At 44.4% G+C, this 18462-nt stretch overlaps 1 protein-coding gene across 1 annotated transcript in view; it reads right to left on the bottom strand.

The window, feature by feature from the left end:
• Positions 1-5147: 5147 nt before the first annotated feature.
• Positions 5148-18462, bottom strand: part of CCDC47 (coiled-coil domain containing 47) — a 29665-nt gene continuing 16350 nt past the window's right edge. The window contains exons 7-13 of the mRNA XM_081166729.1: positions 18257-18358; positions 17139-17249; positions 15052-15137; positions 13518-13576; positions 11140-11249; positions 9527-9694; positions 5148-7410 (exon numbers count right to left, since the gene is read on the bottom strand). Coding sequence (XP_081022855.1) covers positions 7330-7410; positions 9527-9694; positions 11140-11249; positions 13518-13576; positions 15052-15137; positions 17139-17249; positions 18257-18358 — 717 coding nt within the window. The 3' untranslated portion in view covers positions 5148-7329. The remainder of the gene's footprint in view (positions 7411-9526; positions 9695-11139; positions 11250-13517; positions 13577-15051; positions 15138-17138; positions 17250-18256; positions 18359-18462) is intronic.

The raw sequence follows: 18462 nt of genomic DNA, 5'->3' as shown, positions 1-18462 counted from the left end.
CACACCATTCTGCTGCATGTGTAGATCAGGCATAAGAGTTGGGAGAGAGGTACAACCTGGCTACTTCCTCCTACCTAAAGACATTTGCCATTTCCTTAGGCCCACTGGAAGATGGGGAGATATCAGAGCTGGTCACAATAAGCATGGGAAGACTGTTCAATAGAGATTAAAAGTGCTGTTGACCAGGATCACCTTGCTTCAGATAAGCAGCTACTACATGGCAGCTCTTCCTGGTGGCAGGAAAAAATATTGGAGGGAGGACTGTTAGGGGCTCAGAGGTACATTCCAGAGGAATCTTACCTTAGATTCAGGGGCAGCTGGGGACCATTGGAACCGGTAGGGCAGCAAGCAGGGAGGTCAACAAGTAGTGAAGCCAGAATCAATGACAGGCAAAGCTAAATAATTCTGGTTTTGTCCCCGTGCTCCTCTCTTGTTGAGATCTTCAAGGGCAACGCTGAGACTTGCAGGCAGTGGCAGCCCCCAGGTGTAAGGAAGAAGGCAGGCAGGTTGGGAGCTGCTGGATGAGAGCAGTGAGGTTGGTGCCCCATTTGCCCTCATGAACCAGTCTCCACTGTCTAAAAGGGGTGAAAAATGATGCGAGGAGCTACATACCTTGTGGCTGGGTGTGTTTCTCTGGTGCCACGTATGGCTCTTTAAGCTTACTATCATCCTCGAGTCATCATCATGCTCAGTCAGTAGTGTGGGACTCTCAATCTCAGGGTTGTAGGTTTGAGCCTCAGGTTGGGCAAAGAAGATTCTTGCATTCCAGGGAGTTGGGACTAGATGACCCTCGTGGTCCCTTTCCAATTCTATGATTCTGTGACTCCAAAAATGATTAAAGAAACCTACCCAGAAACTTGGAAATGTAACTAAAAACAACTGGGAAGCCAAAATGGCAATTCTTTTTTTTTTTTTTTAATAAATTTTTTATTGGTTTTACAACATTTTTTTAAACAATACAAACAGATAAAAAGACAAACAAACACGTATAATTTCATGACCTTTTTTTCATAACCCTCCTTTCTCGGACTTCCCCATACCTCCCCTTTCTGCATCCCAATTTACTAAATTATTTCAGCAGCTTCTAAATAATTTTTGTCAAATATATATTCTCTTAATCTTTTCTTTAACTTAATCATATATCGCTGTGTCCCTTTTTCTCTCTACACCTCGGCATTTTAGCATTCATCAAGTTTATAGTAGTCCTTAAGGTAAATTTTAAATTTCTTCCAGTCCTCTTCCGTCGTCTCTTTCCTCTGGTCCCGGATTCTGCCAGTCATCTCAGCCAATGTCATATAGTCCATCACTTTCATCTGCCACTCTTCCACTGTGGGTAGATCTTGTGTCTTCCAATACTTTGCGATGAGTATTCTTGCTGCTGTCGTAGCATACATGAAGAAAATTCTATCTTTCTTTGACACCAATTGGCCGACAATGCCCAAGAGAAAGGCCTCTGGTTTCTTAGGGAAAGTACATTTAAGTACCTTTTTCATCCAAAATGGCAATTCTTCCCCATTTGGGATAGACTGAATGGTAAAAGAACGGCCGTTTACTTGGACATAATCACTGTGGAGCGAGAAAAAAAAGGAGGGTGCCCATACTTAGCTCACCACTCACGAAACAGCCATCTTATATACCCATGACTAGATCGCAGCCATGTATTCCAAAGTATGAAGGTCGTTTGTCCACAACACGGCAGCAGGAGTCTTCGGAAAGAGGATTGGCGACCAATGAGAACTATAGTTCCTTTCTTACGACCCGGTGGCCAGCAGAAATTCGACAACTTCATTTCACCCAACCTTTCTTTGCTTCAGTATGAATTTTGGAAAGTTGCTTGTTTGCGATGTATTTGGTCCCCTCTTAATATATCATAACTCAATTCTGCACGATGGTCGCAATGATCAGGAAGTAGTCTATGTTTGACTACAACTGGACACCATTTTGAATCAATATGGTGGACTGAACCTTTCTCAAGCAACGCTGGGGGGGGGAGTGTTCCACCTGATGAAGCGAGTTTGTGTGTGTGATTCTTACAAAAGCAACATTCACAGCTAGTGATGTGAGGTGAGAATATTCTCGAAAATGAGATTATTATCAAGAATATTCTCTGCTAGAAAATTATCTGGAGAATATTCTCCACAAACTAAAGTCAAGCTGTGATATTGCCAGTGTAAGTAACAAATGATTTTTTTGATCCTGTTACATTACAATGGTACCTCGAGTTACAAATGCCTCAGGTTACAAACACTTCAGGTTACAAACACTTGAGTTTAAAACTTTGCCCCAGGATGAGAATGGAAATCATGTGCCGGCGGTGCAGTGGCAGCAAGAGGCCCCATAAGCAAAAGTGCGCCTCTACTTAAGAACAGTTTCAGGTTAAGAACGGACCTCCAGAACAAATTAAGTTCGTAACTAGAGGTACCACTGTACTGGGCATTGTGTCATTCACCACTGCAGTTCTGAAATGTGAGCTACAGAAAACATTATTATTATTATTTAGTTTTGAAAATGCTATTCATTTAATTTGATGAACATTTGAATTCATATGTATTTCAACTATATGTAATAGCCTTTTTTCTATTTTGGTGTGACCTTATTCTTAGCAATTCTATACCCTTTTACAGAAAGTAGCTTTAATGCTTTATACACTTAAAGTACCTAAAAGATAAAGGTACCCCTGCCCGTACGGGCCAGTTGTGTCCGACTCTAGGGTTGTGCTCTCATCTCACTTAAGAGGCCGGGGGCCAGCGCTGTCCGCAGACACTTCCGGGTCACGTGGCCAGCGTGACAAGCTGCATCTGGCGAGTCAGCGCAGCACACGGAAACGCCGTTTACCTTCCCGCTAGTAAGCGGTCCCTATTTATCTACTTGCACCCGGAGGTGCTTTCGAACTGCTAGGTTGGCAGGCGCTGGGACTGAGCAACAGGAGCGCACCCCGCCGCGGGGATTCGAACAGCCGACCTGACGATCGGCAAGTCCTAGGCGCTGAGGTTTTACCCACAGCGCCACCCGCGTCCCTTAAAGTACCTAGGCCTATACAATTATGCATGGAAGCATGTGAGATGGCCTTGATTTAAACAGTTGATGTTTATTTTTATTTAGTGCCAGTAACTGGTTTTTGCAGTGCCATTCAATGGTACAATATTCTCATTAATCGAGAATATTATTGAGAATATTCTCCAAAAGATTATTCTCGAGAATTTAACATCACTATTCACTTTCCACAACCAAACTCTCCCCAGGCATTGTGGCATATTCTGTGTTCGGGGCAAGAATCACTATTGATTTCAGAGAAAGCAAAAGCCTCAAAGAAAGGGGGCAGTTCCCGTCCCACAGCTCACTCATGCTAGCTTGGAGACAGCAAGCTTCACCTGGATTTAAGGCTTGAAGGGATGTGAGACACTCATACAGTACCTGGAACACACATTGACAAATATGTCCAAGAGGCCCCTAACTGTACCAATACAGTAGGATATTAGATGACAACCTGGAAGCCAAGCATCATCTAAGCATTATGATGAGTGGCAAAATTAAGTTTGGCAGAGCACTATTTGTATTAATTAGATGGAAATTAGCTTGCTGTAGCTTGCTGGAGGGACGAGGGTGGTAAGGTGGGTTAAACCACAGAGCCTAGGACTTGCCGATCAGAAGGTCGGCGGTTTGAATCCCTGCAACGGGGTGAGCTCCCGTTGCTTGGTCCCTGCTCCTGCCAACCTAGCAGTTTGAAAGCACGTCAAAGTGCAAGTAGATAAATAGGTACCGCTTCAGCGGGAAGGTAAACGGCGTTTCCGTGCGCTGCTATGGTTTGCCAGAAGGAGCTTAGTCATGCTGGCCACATGACCCAGAAGCTGTACGCCGGCTCCCTCGGCCAATAAAGCGAGATGAGCGCCGCAACCCCAGAGTCGGCCACGACTGGACCTAATGGTCAGGGGTCCCTTTACGTTTACTAGCTTGCTGTATCCTTTTGTATGAAGTCATAAATCTTCCTAGTATAGTGGTGCCACGCAAGACGAATGCCTCGCAAGATGGAAAACTCGCTAGACGAAAGAGTTTTCCGTTTTGGAGGTGCTTTGCAAAACGAATCTCCTATGGGCTTGCTTGGCAAGACGAAAATGTCTTGTGAGTTCCTGCAGGTTTTTTTCCCTTCCCCCCCTTTTTCTAAGCCGCTTATCAGCTGATCCGATAAGCCGATAAGCCGCTAAAAGCGCTAATAGCGCTAATCCGTCAATGGGCTTGCTTCGCAAGACGAAAAAACTGCTAGACGAAGAGAATCACAGAACGGATTCTTTTCGTCTTACGAAGCACCACTGTATAGACTGATCAGCAGTAAGGTCAACTTAACCCAAGTCTCCCCAGTTCTACTCCCAACACCCTTAACCACAAAGCCACATTGTTATTTCCCAAATGTTTCTAAATTCCAAGGTTTGGTGGGCCACAATTCGTTTTCACAAAAGCCCCAACCTCCCTTTACTCCATTCGAAATACTTACATGAATGTGTATATGTAAGTTGGATGGTTTTCTTCTTCTCGGTTTTACTTGTGTTGTTGGCTGTGTTTTACATTGTTTTTTGCAGATTTTACATTTCTGCGTATACTGCCCCAAGCTCCATAGCTGAATGAGGCATTTAGAAAAAAATGAAGGAAAAATATATATATGTACACATACACCCAGTTACAGGAGGGACAACCTTCTAAGGAAGCTGTACAAGTTCCATTCTCCCAAAGGATGAAGGTAGGTGGAATACATGTACAATACATGATGCCCTGAATAATCCCCACCTCATCCCATTTTGGCACAGTAAGAAAGTACATATACCTGCCAACTTCACTCCTGCTCTCCCAAATTTGCTGGCCACCTCACTGCAATACAAGTACCCTTCTTCAAAGAGGAAGGGCAATCCAGGAACAAACTCTGGAAGGAAACGGACAAAAAACTCAATAATACAGCCTCTCCACTCAAAAAAGGAGTTGGAACTGTTTTTAAATTTTTGCCTTTTCTTTTTTCTTATGTAGTTCACACACACACACACACACACACACACACACACACAGCATCCACTGCCCCATTTTATGTGAGTTCAGTAATACGCCCCCTTTATTCCAGAACACAAAGCAAGCCGCTTAAAAATTTCCTTTAAAAGAGGACCTCTGTGAAACAATACTTTATTCAATTTTACTTTCTACATCTAGTGACAAAATAGTTTGAATCCCACATAGGATTGTTATTTCTGCTGTAAAGTACTATAAGTGGTAGTTATAAAAATTACTAAATTCAAATGCCTTTTTTTCCAGGTTGCAGGGTTTTTTGTTTTTGCATTCAGAAAGAACCTGTGCATTTCCATGCTCTGACAAATGTATTTTTAGCACATGCCTGTTTAAAGGAGCAGCTCAATGTTATTGCATCAAAGATATTTGCAGGTAAAAGCATCGTCAAGAAAATACATTAAGAAACAAGTTCCTTCCCATTAAACCCACCACAGAAAGTGTATCCGTTACATACAAATGATTAAATGCCAGCTAGTCAAGCATTTATAAAATGCAGCAATTCCACAAGACTGCAAAGTGTTGAGAAACTCCAGTTTCCCCAGCATACACCAACTCCTCAGTAAATAACCTTTAACAGAAACAAAAAGTACACTCCTCTAAAAAAAAATTTATTCTACCTTGCTGGGGAATAATTGCACAGTTATTTTAGTCCCTAGCTCCTTGCCAAACTGTTATATAGCCAGCGGCCTCAGAAACATAAAAAGAAGAAATTACCAGGGAAGGTGAGACACAATTAGAACACACTGAAATCCAGAAAAAGCTGCTAAACAAACACACATAGGCATCTGTCTAGAGAAGGAAAGGAACCCAACATGTGAACTCAGCCAGAACCAGCAAGCACCATCCACATGGGGAAATGGGCACAGCAAAACCATGTGCAGATACACACTAGTTTGCTGTGCTGGGATGGCTTTCAGTAACGGGCCGATGGTTGAGGAACCATGTTTGATTCCACGGAGAACTTTATGCAGCAGCAGGGGGCTCACCAACTGTTATGCCCCCCAATTTCTGTGCAATTTTACAGATAGGGCACACATTGTTTTAAACCAGATACATATATATGTTTAGAAAAATCAAATATCACTGGGCAAATTCTTTTGCACCTGTCGTTTCCAAATTTCCGACTTACACACCAACAATAGCATGCACGAATCTTCAGGCCCAGATCCTACGAAGCTTGAACAGCAATGCTTATCCGCACACAGGCTTTTCAATATGTCGTCCACAGATTGATTTCCAAGATGCTTGCCCCAAACTACACTCAGCAGCTCCCCGCCCCCCGGAATAATTCCAGATTAATGATTTGGGAAAACTGCAAGTACTTAAATAATACACATTTAGCACCTTCCTATTACAAGAGCTGTGAAAGAAGGAAATCTCCCCTTCTCTCATGCGCTACAATTGGTTTTAAAACCTGAATTATTGAAAGCTTTTGTGTTTTGTGCTTAATCGCTTGATATCTAACTGTGCCGGATGCGCCAATTACAGGAGTGGTGTTCCACCTCCACCCCATCGTGAAGGTTGGTTGGTTGTTCTTTAATTTTGGCCATTTTAAGTCTTTATTTTGCCCCATTCCCAAAAATAGTATCAAAGTGCATATGCATTGCTGGCACATTCTAGGAAACTTCCCATATATATATATATATATATAGATAGATATATACTTTTAAAGAAACAAGGAGTCAAAGAATTCCAAGGAATATTGCAATTTTCTCCAATACCAAAGCAAGTAGGGTAAAATGAACAATCCAACAACATGGAAGACAATTGCAAAGCTCTCTATATACACATCTGCATGTACATAAAACCAGAGCAGTGGCTGCAACCCTGAAAATATTTATTAGCAGTCCAGTCCCACACACCAAGGGGGACTGAAGTGGGCTTCAGGGTTGTATCCTACCTGCTGGGAGTGCCAATGCAAAGAACACCTCGCTTGCTGCCGACTGAAATGTAACTTTGGTGTTTATGGGATCACTTTTTGAAGCAACCCAGTGCACGCAGGCACACGTAGAAGTTAAATCAGAACTGATGACCCATGCAACGTTTCCAGGAAAAATCCTGCGATTCACCCAGGAAAAGCTGCTTGGCGTTCTAACAAACCTTACCACATGTACACATTCACAGAAACGCTTTGAACATAATCCCATGAGCAACAAAGGCTAGTGTCAGAAGTGGTTCTTAATGGGCAATGATTAAGGTCAGGAATATAATTAGTTCATTGTAGGAAGCAAATTGCAATTCTAGGGTTGGCACCAAGAAAGAGGTTTCTCGCAGCTTTGTTCTTCACATGGCTTTCACTTTGATTTGCTTCATTTTCATTTGCTTCTTCTCAAGTTTCTTCTGCTCACGCCGCAAAGCAGCCTCCTGTTGGAAGGGTGACAAACTGCGTGAGTCCATGTGTGTTTTGTTTGTGAAAACAAAAGCACGAATTCAAAGTCATCAAGGAAATAAAGTTGGGAGTCTAGGCTAACGGTTTCTCCAGGTAATCACTTTGTTGTGCCACAAATGCAACCGCATGTGACTCAGTTGTTGTGGGTGATCCAAAGATCTCTCCCACATCTTGCTGTGGGGTGGGAAAAGAAACTGTTGCCTAGTGAATTTCTGCAGGAGAGCAAAATGATATGACTTTCTAAGGAGGTGGAACTTCCCATCGAATACCCAGGCTGGCTGGAAGCCAAAACACTGCAGTAATCAATCACTAAGAAAATATGGACAGGTCATCCACTCTACAGCTGGACATGCAAGAGTCCCAAGTAGCCCAACCTACCACAAAACCCGAACAGAGAACTGACTGTTTTGACATTAGCAGGAACCCAATTCTCTCCTGTCTACAAGAACAGAAATGTACCTGGTAAGATTTTCCTTCCCTCTCTTCACAGGCAAGAGGACATCCAACAGAGGAAATTCCTACCTCCTAAGCCAATCCTGGTAGTTACCAATTTCTACTGCTTGAGGTCTCTGCAGAATAATTCACCCAAAAGGCTGCCTTGGCCAAGGCAAAGATTTCTATCTTTATAATGTCTTGTGACTGTGCAATCGGAGGCCCTACAAAACTCTACTAAGGGGGGTTCTCTCTCAAAGGACTACTAAGACTGCTGCACCCCTAAATAAAATTGACTAAAATTACCATTTGGCATTGCTGGGGCATAAGCCAGAGCAAAGGACTCAAACCATCTAGGTAAGAGTTGCCAAGAAAGGACAAAAAGGAACAATGGTATAAAGTTTATTGAAATAAAACTGAGAGAAGTTGGAATAATTAGAATACCCAGCGGTAAAGGGTTAACAAAATGAACCACAGAAGGGGGGAAGGAAGTCAATGATGAATGTATGGTTTGTATTTTGGCAAAATGTCAATGTGCAAATTTTGTAAAAATGAAAATGAGAATTCTTCACTTTCTTTTTTAGGAGTAAACAAGTCTCTGCTAACATACAGGTTTTATGCAAGCCACAAGGCTTTGTTGGATATTGACGTTTCCTCCATGGGGTTAGAAAGTCACAGGGGGAAAAGGCACTAGTACCTGTTGAGCTACTTGGAAGGCCAAACCTTTATTGGGAGATCATACAACCACGTTGTTCTGAAAAATACAAAGCTCTGGAGAGATCTTAAGGATACAGCGCCTATAGCCGTAAAGAATGTAGCACTAAGGGGCTAGAATGAGGAAGCACAGGTAGAATGCTAATACCCCACATAGGAACCTAATGGTCCAACAGAGGAGAAAACAGCAGAACAATTTTGAAAAACATCGAGATCAGAGGGTCAATGATATCAACTGACCATCTAAACCCCCAAGAGTGCCTGAAAAAGCTGACATCTTTCATTCTGGGATGTTGGGGCAGACACCCAAGCTCAGCTCAATCTGGAGGAGAAGCAGGATGCCTACAAACTTAATGTAAAAGGCAGGATGTACACAGATGGCTATAGCAGGAGCTATGGAAGCTTTCCAAACGGCTTCATGGGGAGCACAACTTATTACTTTGAGAACGACTCGCTTAAAAAGCTTATCTCTACAGATCGCTTTCCGTGGATTAATCTCCATTGTATATCCACCGTACCTGCTATTTCTGCGTGCAAACAGAAGCAGAAAGTGATGCATTCTTCCCATTACCATGTATAAACTAGACATGCAGAAATGGGGGGGGGGGCGATGACACATGGGTCACCACTGAATTTTACAGTAAGTGAGCATTCCAAACTTATAATGCTCATTTTAAACACACCAGAGATCTCAGAAAGGGTGTGCTCTTCACCTCACGAGCTCCAGCAAGCCCAGCATCTTTGGCAAGAGCTTGATTTTCCACTATGCTCAAGTACAGGGTTTCCCAAACTTGGATCGCCAGCTGTTTTTTTGGACTACAATTCCCATCATCCCTGACTACTGGTCTTGCTAGCTAGGGATTTGTAGTCCAACAGCAGCTGGAGACCCAAGTTTGGGAAACCCTGCCCTAGTACAATGGGGCTTGCATCTAAAGCTCATTTTACCTCCAAGCGGCGCTGCTTCTCTGGGTCTTCCTCGTTCATGATTCTCTCTTTCTCGGCCCGTTTCTTCTCCTCCCGGCGGGACTGAGCGGCCTCTTGTCTTTGCACATGAGTCAGTTTCAGAAAGTTCTCTTCTACACGTGCCCTATTCTTATCCGCTTTTTGTTTGCCCTTTGCCCCGAAGCAAGGGAGAGACACAAACAAGTCACAGTATGAGCAAACCTTTAGTGCATCAGGCAGTGTTGCAATGAGCTCAGCACGGGAGATAAAAATCTCTCGATACTCATATCTGACAAAGCTTAGTCCCGAACTGGTCAAAACTGGCTGGATTACAATATTACACCACACTACTCTGACACGTTTACGTGAGTTGCCCTTGATGACTCTCTGAGAGTGTCGGCAGGTACAGTGCACAGTTGCTCTCCCCTTTCTAAAAAGAGTACCGTACAACAATTATCCAGCCCTGGAACTGGTTTTCTGTGTTCTTCCAAGCGCATGTCAATGTGCTGGTTTAACATTTACAGCTTGGCGTTACCTGAACCCTGAACATCTAAAGCTAGCCCGCAAGCCAAATCAGATCCAACGGGGCCTAACTTGGCTGTGAGGTTGTTTTCCACAACCAACACTCACCTGCCCCACACCTGCTATTATGTATAAGGTAAAGGTAAACCATTAGGTCCAGTCGTGACCGACTCTGGGGTTGCGCCACTCATCTCGCTTTATTGGCTGAGGGAGCCGGCGTACAGCTTCCGGGTCATGTGGCCAGCATGACTAAGCCACTTCTGGCGAACCAGAGCAGCACACGGAAACGACGTTTACCTTCCCGCCAGAGTGGTACCTATTTATCTACTTGCACTTTGACGTGCTTTCAAACTGCTAGGTTGGCAGGAGCAGGGACCGAGCAATGGGAGCTCACCCCGTCGCGGGGATTCGAACCGCCGACCTTCTGATCGACAAGTCCTAGGCTCTGTGATTTAACCCACAGCGCCACCTGCATCCCTTGCTATTATGTATATTTGGCTGCAAAAAAATAAATAAATCAGTAAAATAAATCAGTAATAAATAAATCAGTTTTAGCTGATCAGCACAAACTATCAGCTGATTGGTGCTGATAATAAGCCCTGCTGAAATTGGTAACACTATCAAGCTCCCAACTGGGAACTCTGTAGTACAGCTGATCCCTGACCCAAGCAGTGCCTGCTATGAGCACCAAACAGCTGATTGGCACTTACAACAAGTCATGTAGAGAAACACCATCTTTGCCTGCCTGGTTTGACCAGCAGTTGCTGCTGCAAATCCCACTTCCTTTGCCTGCAAGGCTTGAAATATAACTGTGTGGGCCAAGGAAAATGCTTGCCATAGTCGTGGCGGTTGCACCCACTGGTCAATGTTTAGGGGAGGTCAGGATCCAGTCCACTGACTGAATCCATTCCCCACTCCCCAATCTAAATGACCGCTATATCCCTTCTCAGCTATATCATGTCCCGTTGCAACTAACGCTGAGCACTCTCTCAGGTATGTATCTGTCAGAAAGAGCGACGGTTATGGAATTATCAAGGATTTTGTAAACTGTACTTTTAACAAGAGCCATACACACCAATTAGCATGTGACTTACCTCTCTGTTCAGACGGAATTTTTTTGCTTTGTCAATGGAATAAATAACCATGTTCATCAGAGGCAGCAGAGCTTCCATATCTTTCGGGGAGGTGTTGCCTGATCCAGGCACTAGAAAAAGCAAAAGTAAACTTTCCTGAGCTTAAAGGCATTGAAGAAAAGGAAATGCATTCAGAAACAACAGTTGGAACAGAAGTCTTTCTGCATTACTCCACTTTTGGGACAGACGTTTTAATGGGCGCTTCATTCATTAGCTGATTACCATATTTTTCGCACCATTGGACGCACTTTTTTTACTCTTAAAAAGTAAGGGGAAATGTCTGTGCGTCCTATGGAGCGAATGTGTGGTCCCTGGAGCCAAATTGCCGGAGTGCGGCACACTCTTGGACTGGTCTTTGGTAGTGGTGGTGGAGCCGCGCTCCCCTGCCGGCAGCCTCGGCTTCCCCCTGCAGCCCCAGGAAGCTTTGGAGCAAGGGGAGGGCTGTGCGCCCATGGCCCGCACCCCTGGGCTGCTGAATGGGGGCGGGGGGGGGAGCCGCGCTCCCCTGCCGGCAGCCTCGGCTTCCCCCTGCAGCCCCGGGAAGCTTTGGAGCAAGGGGAGGGCTGTGCGCCATGCCCCGCACTCCTGGGCTGCTGAATGGGGGCGGGGGGGGGGAGCCGCGCTCCCCTGCCGGCAGCCTCGGCTTCCCCCTGCAGCCCCGGGAAGCTTTGGAGCAAGGGGAGGGCTGTGCGCCATGCCCCACACTTCTGGGCTGCTGAATGGGGGTGGGGGGTGCTGTTCTGCCAACAGCCTGCCCTTCCCCTCAAGGTTTGGAGCAGCTGGCAGGCTGTTCACTGAGAGAGGGGAGGAAGAGGACGGAGAGGAGGGGGACCAAGAAGCTGGGTGAAGGGAGATAAGGTACCATAGGTTGCCGTGAGTGGAGAGTCATGGTAGAGGGCAAAGGAGAGGGAGCAGTGAAGGACATCACCTGAGGAGTTTGGGTGAAAGGGATGGAGAGGAGGAGGCTGGAAAAGGGGACTGTTCTGCTTGGGGGGGGGGGAGAAAAAAGTGGGGAAAAGGAAAGCCTCCCAAGCCTGCCGCTGAGAAGCTCTGCTTGGCTGTTTCTTGACTGTAATTCAAGTAAAGGGAATGTTTGCGAGCAGCTGGCAGGCTGTTCGCTGAGAGAGGGGAGGAAGAGGATTGAGAGGAAAAAATGTGGCATTAGCAATGCTTTGGATGGATACGAAGATGGTATTTTACATGAAGATAGCGAAGAAAGTGATGTCAGTGACTGTGAGCAACTGAGCTTCATAAATTCTGACTTTAGCAGTGATGAGTTCTTGGGGTTCACAGAAGACTAGAAGAGTACTCAAACCTTAAAGTCTCTCTTCATTTGTTAATGACAGCGATGATGGTTCTTAATGCCATTGTTGACTGCTGTTCACTTTACATGGCTGTAATATGATTCTGATATACCGGTAGTTTATACAACATTTGATTCAGAATATTTTTTCCTTGTTTTCCTCCTCTAAAAACTAGATGCGCCCTATGGTCGGGTGCGTCCAATGGAGCGAAAAATACAGTAAATTAGTTTATTATGGAACAGTTTATCAAATTTGTATACAAGGGAAAAGGTACTTCTAAAGCAAAAAGCATATGGTTTTTAAATCAGGGGTGGCTAATCTGTGACCCTCTAAGCTGTCATGTCTTCCCTGACCTTTGGCTGATGGGAGTGTAATCCAACAACGCAGAGATTACAATCCCTGTTTTAAACACTGTCTCCTAAACAGAATTACTGCATCATTCCAAATTCAGGTAGGTAGCCATGTTGGTCTGACGCAGGCAAACTAAAAAATTTTAAAAATTGCCCCTTGTGCTCCATTGTGCAAGAAAATCTGAAGTAGTATCTGAAGAAGTGTGCATGCACACAAAAGCTTATACCCAGAACAAACTTAGTTGGTCTCTAAGGTGCTACTGGACAATTTTTTAAAATTTTTAGTTTGACTGCATCATTCCCACTCACCCAAACTTTTAGAATTGTTGATTGTCATAACCTTTGTACACAGCTGATTTTCCTGCACAATTCATTGACAGAGGACAACTATAGATTTTCCAGTATTTAGAAATGCTCCTGCCAAAAGATTTTCTAGGACGCCCATTATCTTTCCTACTTCACCTGCATTGGTATGCAAGAACAAGGCTGTGACTGTGATTCTGGGACACTGCCCTATTGTGACCTCCCTCTTATAACAACCGGGGGGGGGGGGACTGCTACTGAAAATAAATAAACTCTTACCCACAAGACAATACAAGTTATATTTTTACTGTGAAATGTGCTCCCAATTGTAACGTTTTACATCCTCAAGAAAAGTAGTTTGAAAACAGGCATGGCTGCTTACCATTAAAAGTAAACAATAGTGTCTTTTTAGTTTCAGGCAGTTTCAAAGGCTGACCTTCCCTAGCAGAGAACAACAAAAAAAAAGCATTTATGGAAGGATATTACAGAATGTAACAAACAAAGGAAACATGGCAGTAACTAAAATCACCATTAGCGAACACGTGATGGGCTCCTGTTTTGGGTGTGTTTACATGCATTCTTCATTATAGGCCAAGTCTGGAAGATTTTAAGCTATCGCAGCAATTTCCTGCAAAGAGATTTTTTGAGTGCTCTAGGAGTCGTTTTGTGGTGGGGGGAAAAGCGACAAATAAATTAAACAACCACCACTTCCTTGCAGGGCATTTGTGAATACATTTCCCACAATAAACCCCGCTGGAAACACTGGTGAGAAAAAAATCTGATTAGACAATAGTCTCCCTTGCCTCTGGGATGCGGGTAGCACTGTGGGTTAAACCACAGAGCCTAGGGCTTGCCGATCAGGTCGGCGGTTCGAATCCCCACAACGGGGTGAGCTCCCGTTGCTTGGTCCCTGCTCCTGCCAACCTAGCAGTTCAAAAGCACGTCAAAGTGCAAGTAGATAAATAGGTACCGCTCTGGCAAGAAGGTAAGCGGCGTTTCCGTGCGCTTCTCTGGTTCTCCAGAAGCGGCTTAGTCATGCTGGCCACATGACCAGGGAGGACATGACAAGGGAGCTGTAACCGGCTCCCTTGGCCAACAAAGCGAGATGAGCGCCACAACCCCAGAGTCAGCCACAACTGGACCTAATGGTCAGGGGTCCCTTTACCTTTACCTCCCTTGCCTCCACTGCAAAGTGTTAAGACACTCAAGAAAAAGCATCCTACGAGGAGAAGCCCAATTGCATCCAGGTGTCCTTTATCAGCAGTGGAGAATTTGTCTTGGGAATCTGCTCCTTCCACAGAGGAGGCCAACCCGTGACAGACCCTTACCTCTGACTTGCTGCAAAACAAACCACTTAGCAGACTGCTGAGGGAAGCATGATGGTCTAATGGGCAGTAACTGGGACACAACCTATAATTCCTTCTGCGTATCCTTCTTCAAGCAGCTGTGGATCAGCCAACACCTGGATCAGGCAACCCAAACTCGGCCCTCCAGATCTTTTGGGACTACAACTCCCATCATCCATAGCTAACAGGACCAGTGGTCAGGGATGATGGGAGTTGTAGTCCCAAAAACATCTGGAGAGCCGAGTTTGGGAATGCTCTAGAGAAACAGTGCTTTCTTACTGACTGCGCTATTTTAAGCACTCCCACTTCGCGTACTGTAGAACTGACCTCTGGTGCTGAAGAAAAGCCAAAACCTGCTGTAAACTAAATAAATTATGTGACCAGGCCAGTTTGGAATCCCCAACTCATGGCTATCATGACCAGAGGAACAGCACTATATGGGCACCCTTCTCTGCTCTCTGGATAATAAAGGAGATTGCCTACAGTGGTGGTTGCTTTCTCTCTCACCCCCTTTACAAAGTTCAGTGCAACATTAATTTGAAGGCACGCTATCTATTGTGTCATACTTACTCTTGCATAAGTTTTGGACCGGAAAACTGGTCAGAAAAATGGACGGACTCAATCTTGTCAGCATAATGTGTGAGGTAATGGATCATCTAGAAGAAGAAGAAGAAAAAAGAAGATCTGGAATACAGTCGTACCTTGGAAGTTGAACAGCTTAGTTCCTGAACATTTTGGCTCCCGAATGTCGCAGACCCGGAAGCGACTGTTCTGGTTTGCAAACTGTATTTGGAAGCTGAATGTCCGACGGGGCTTCCGCGGCTTCCAATTGGCTGCAAGAACTTCCTGCAGCCAATCAGAAGCTGTGCTTTGGCTTTCGAAAAATTTTGGAAGTCGAATGGACTTCCAGAATGGATTCCATTCGACTTCCAAGGTACGACTGTACAGTAACATAGGAAGCTGCCTTAGGCCATTGGTTCATCTGGCCTTCTATTGTCTGTAGTGACTGTTGGTGGTCCTCCAGGGTTCAGGTAGAGGGCTCTCTCTCTGCCCTACCTCGAGACGCCGGGGATTAAACCTGGGCCCTTCCACAGAGAAAACAGATGCTTTTACCACTGAGCTATGGCCCTCCCCTGCTTTGTCCTAAAGGAAATGTTCCTAGAGAGCACACTGAGGAGTTCTTCACTGCTTATGAAATAGTATACACTACCTGAATAAACTACATTTTCTCCTGTTGCATCCATAATGATGCAATCAGCACCACAAGAAGAGCCATGCTGGGTCCGATCAATGGTCCAGAATTTTATTACCAAAAATGGCCCGTCAGATGTCTCTGGGCTGACAGTGTATAGAAAGCCAGGAAAGCTTTTTAGGGTACTGATAAAAATCTCAAAAGATCCTATCAAAGTACCTGGGTACAAAATCAACTTGAGTAAATCAGAACAGTTTGGTTTTATCCTACTGAAAAGGAATGAAGATGAAATGGGGCTTTCTTTCCCCATATAAACTGCTATTACCATGTGGCTATGCTGTTGTATTAGAAAGAATGGTTGCAGAATCCAGGAACAATAATAAAACAATGAGACATATTAGTTGTTGCTATGGCATTGTAACCCCAGAGAGCTATCAATCAGGAAAAACCCTGAGCCCTGCATGAAAATATCTTCACTATATAAAGGGGGGAAATAGTAAGGGAGAAGACATCTGTTGGCAGCCCTTAAGTTGTGGAATGCCCACCCCACAGAGGTATGCCTGGCATTTTCACTATACAGCTTTTGGCAAATATTGAAAATGTTTTCATTTTGCACCCTTACTGTCATTTGTTCTAACCTTTTTAAAAATACTGGGTTTCAAATTGTTGCAACCTGCCCTGTGACCTACTGGTGAAAGGAGGGAAATAAATTTTAAAATCTTTATCATCATCATCCTGGTCTTGCATGAACTAATGGTTGTATGTTATAACGAAGAACTGGAAAACAAGGAACATTTAGGGAATACGCAAATATGGGAGAAGTGTGGTCAAACTTGGAAAAAATAGTGGGAGATGGTACAATAATCTAAGACTCTTTCCCATGACACCGGGGCAACCCTCAAATTTTCAACAACAGCAAGGTATCTTTCTTACTGCAATTGGGAGCCCTGAGAGCTCACTGGAAGGACAGATCCTGAAGCTGAGACTCCAATATTTTGGCCACCTCATGAGAAGAGAAGACTCCCTGGAAAAGACCCTGATGTTGGGAAAGATGGAGGGCACAAGGAGAAGGGGACGACAGAGGACGAGGTGGTTGGACGGTGTTCTCGAAGCTACCAGCATGAGTTTGACCAAACTGCGGGAGGCAGTGGAAGACAGGAGTGCCTGGCGTGCTCTGGTCCATGGGGTCATGAAGAGTCGGACACGACTAAACGACTAAACAACAACAACAATCCCACAAAGCTGAATGTTCCATTTTTCATAGCTGTCCAAGACAGAAGGATTCATTGGGGGGGGGATGAGTAAGGTGATTGCAAGGTGCAGTTTTGTAGATGGTGACCTCAGAAGACAAAGTTCAAGCATTTGAGTGCCCTGTTATAGCTCTCATGAGAGTTCACACCAACTACAGCCTGAAAGTTTTTATCTTTTTAAAAAAAACACACAAAAAACCCCCAAACCACCTTACCTTGGTATCCATCATTCCTTCTGTGACCTCACCCATCTCAGACAGGATAGCCAAAGACTCTGGCAGCCCATACTTCACTGCGGTCTTGGGTTTGTCACTGCAGAACTCACTCTGCCAAGAAGAAATTGCCACGTTATGACAAGCGTGGTCTGGACTGCGTCTACCTCCCCTTAAGTAAACAGGTGTTCGCACAATTTATTTAAACCTTAGGAACTGGATTAAGTTCCCAAGAGCTAGAACTGAAGCCCTGGTCAATTCATAGACTGCCGCGTGCCTCTGAAGACTCAAGAGACCCAAAAGAGAAAGCATGCATATGCATACACAACAATTTTGTTTTTTATTACATTTGTGGGATATTTTTTTTAATGACCTCCCTGAAGCCTCAGGGTATGTTAGGGCATTTTAATGGCATGTCTGGGTAAACTATAAAGACAAAAATGCTCCAAATCAACAAACTTTATCTCTTTTTTATAACTGGCATAGAGGCTGAATCTTGAAATTCTATAGGCACTAAAGGGAGTTTTTGAATTAGTTCTTATGAATGATAGACTAAGGTGAGCACGTATGCTCATCACTCAGGTGTATCACCTGCACTATAATAATACAGTGAGTATAAAAAACTTATTTCCATCATAAAGGAAATTGGGTGTACCACCAATGCTTTTCCTCTAGCCTCTCTTCACATGCTGAAATTCCTTCCCTTCCTGGCTTGAGGCAGAAAATAGAACCATGCTGTGGTTTTCGATTTTGGTTTGCTAAGCAACCACAAACCACTGTCTGTTAGTTCAAATGGCACAAAAGAAACTACGGATTGTGACAAACCAGGGAGGGAATTGCAGAGAATGAAGGGACGACAAAACATGAGGCAGAGGGTCCTGCCAGACTTCCTTCACGTAGCACGAAACCATTGCTTAGCAGTACATTTGTACCACCCCACTGTGCTGAATTATGTTCTGCAAATGCAACGGCTGCACCCAAGTCAGGGCTCTTAGCAGCAGACTACATCAGGTGGTTTAAAGAAGCATACCATTAAGGCAATTTAGGGCCAAATGCCATTTTTATGCATTTTCAAGTACATTACATATATTCTGGTTTCCTCCCAATGTCCCGGAACATACCAGGTCCTGCATTTCCTTCTGAAGCCGCACCAGAGCTTTTCTTGTCCCAACAGCAAACACGTAGGTATCCATGTCGTCGTCGTTCATGGTAACTTTTATTTGCTGAGCAACAGACAGAATGATTGTCACATCCAGGCTTGCACACAAAAAGGACATAAATACAAGAAAGAGGAAAGCAGTGGCCAGGACTCCATGCCATTGCCAAA

The sequence above is a fragment of the Podarcis bocagei genome, assembly GCF_964188305.1.
Source record: "Podarcis bocagei genome assembly, chromosome: 13".
NCBI classification, from domain to species: Eukaryota; Metazoa; Chordata; class Lepidosauria; order Squamata; family Lacertidae; genus Podarcis; species Podarcis bocagei.
The sequence above is the reverse complement of the archived record's forward strand: the minus strand, read 5'-3'. Positions and strand labels throughout refer to the sequence as shown.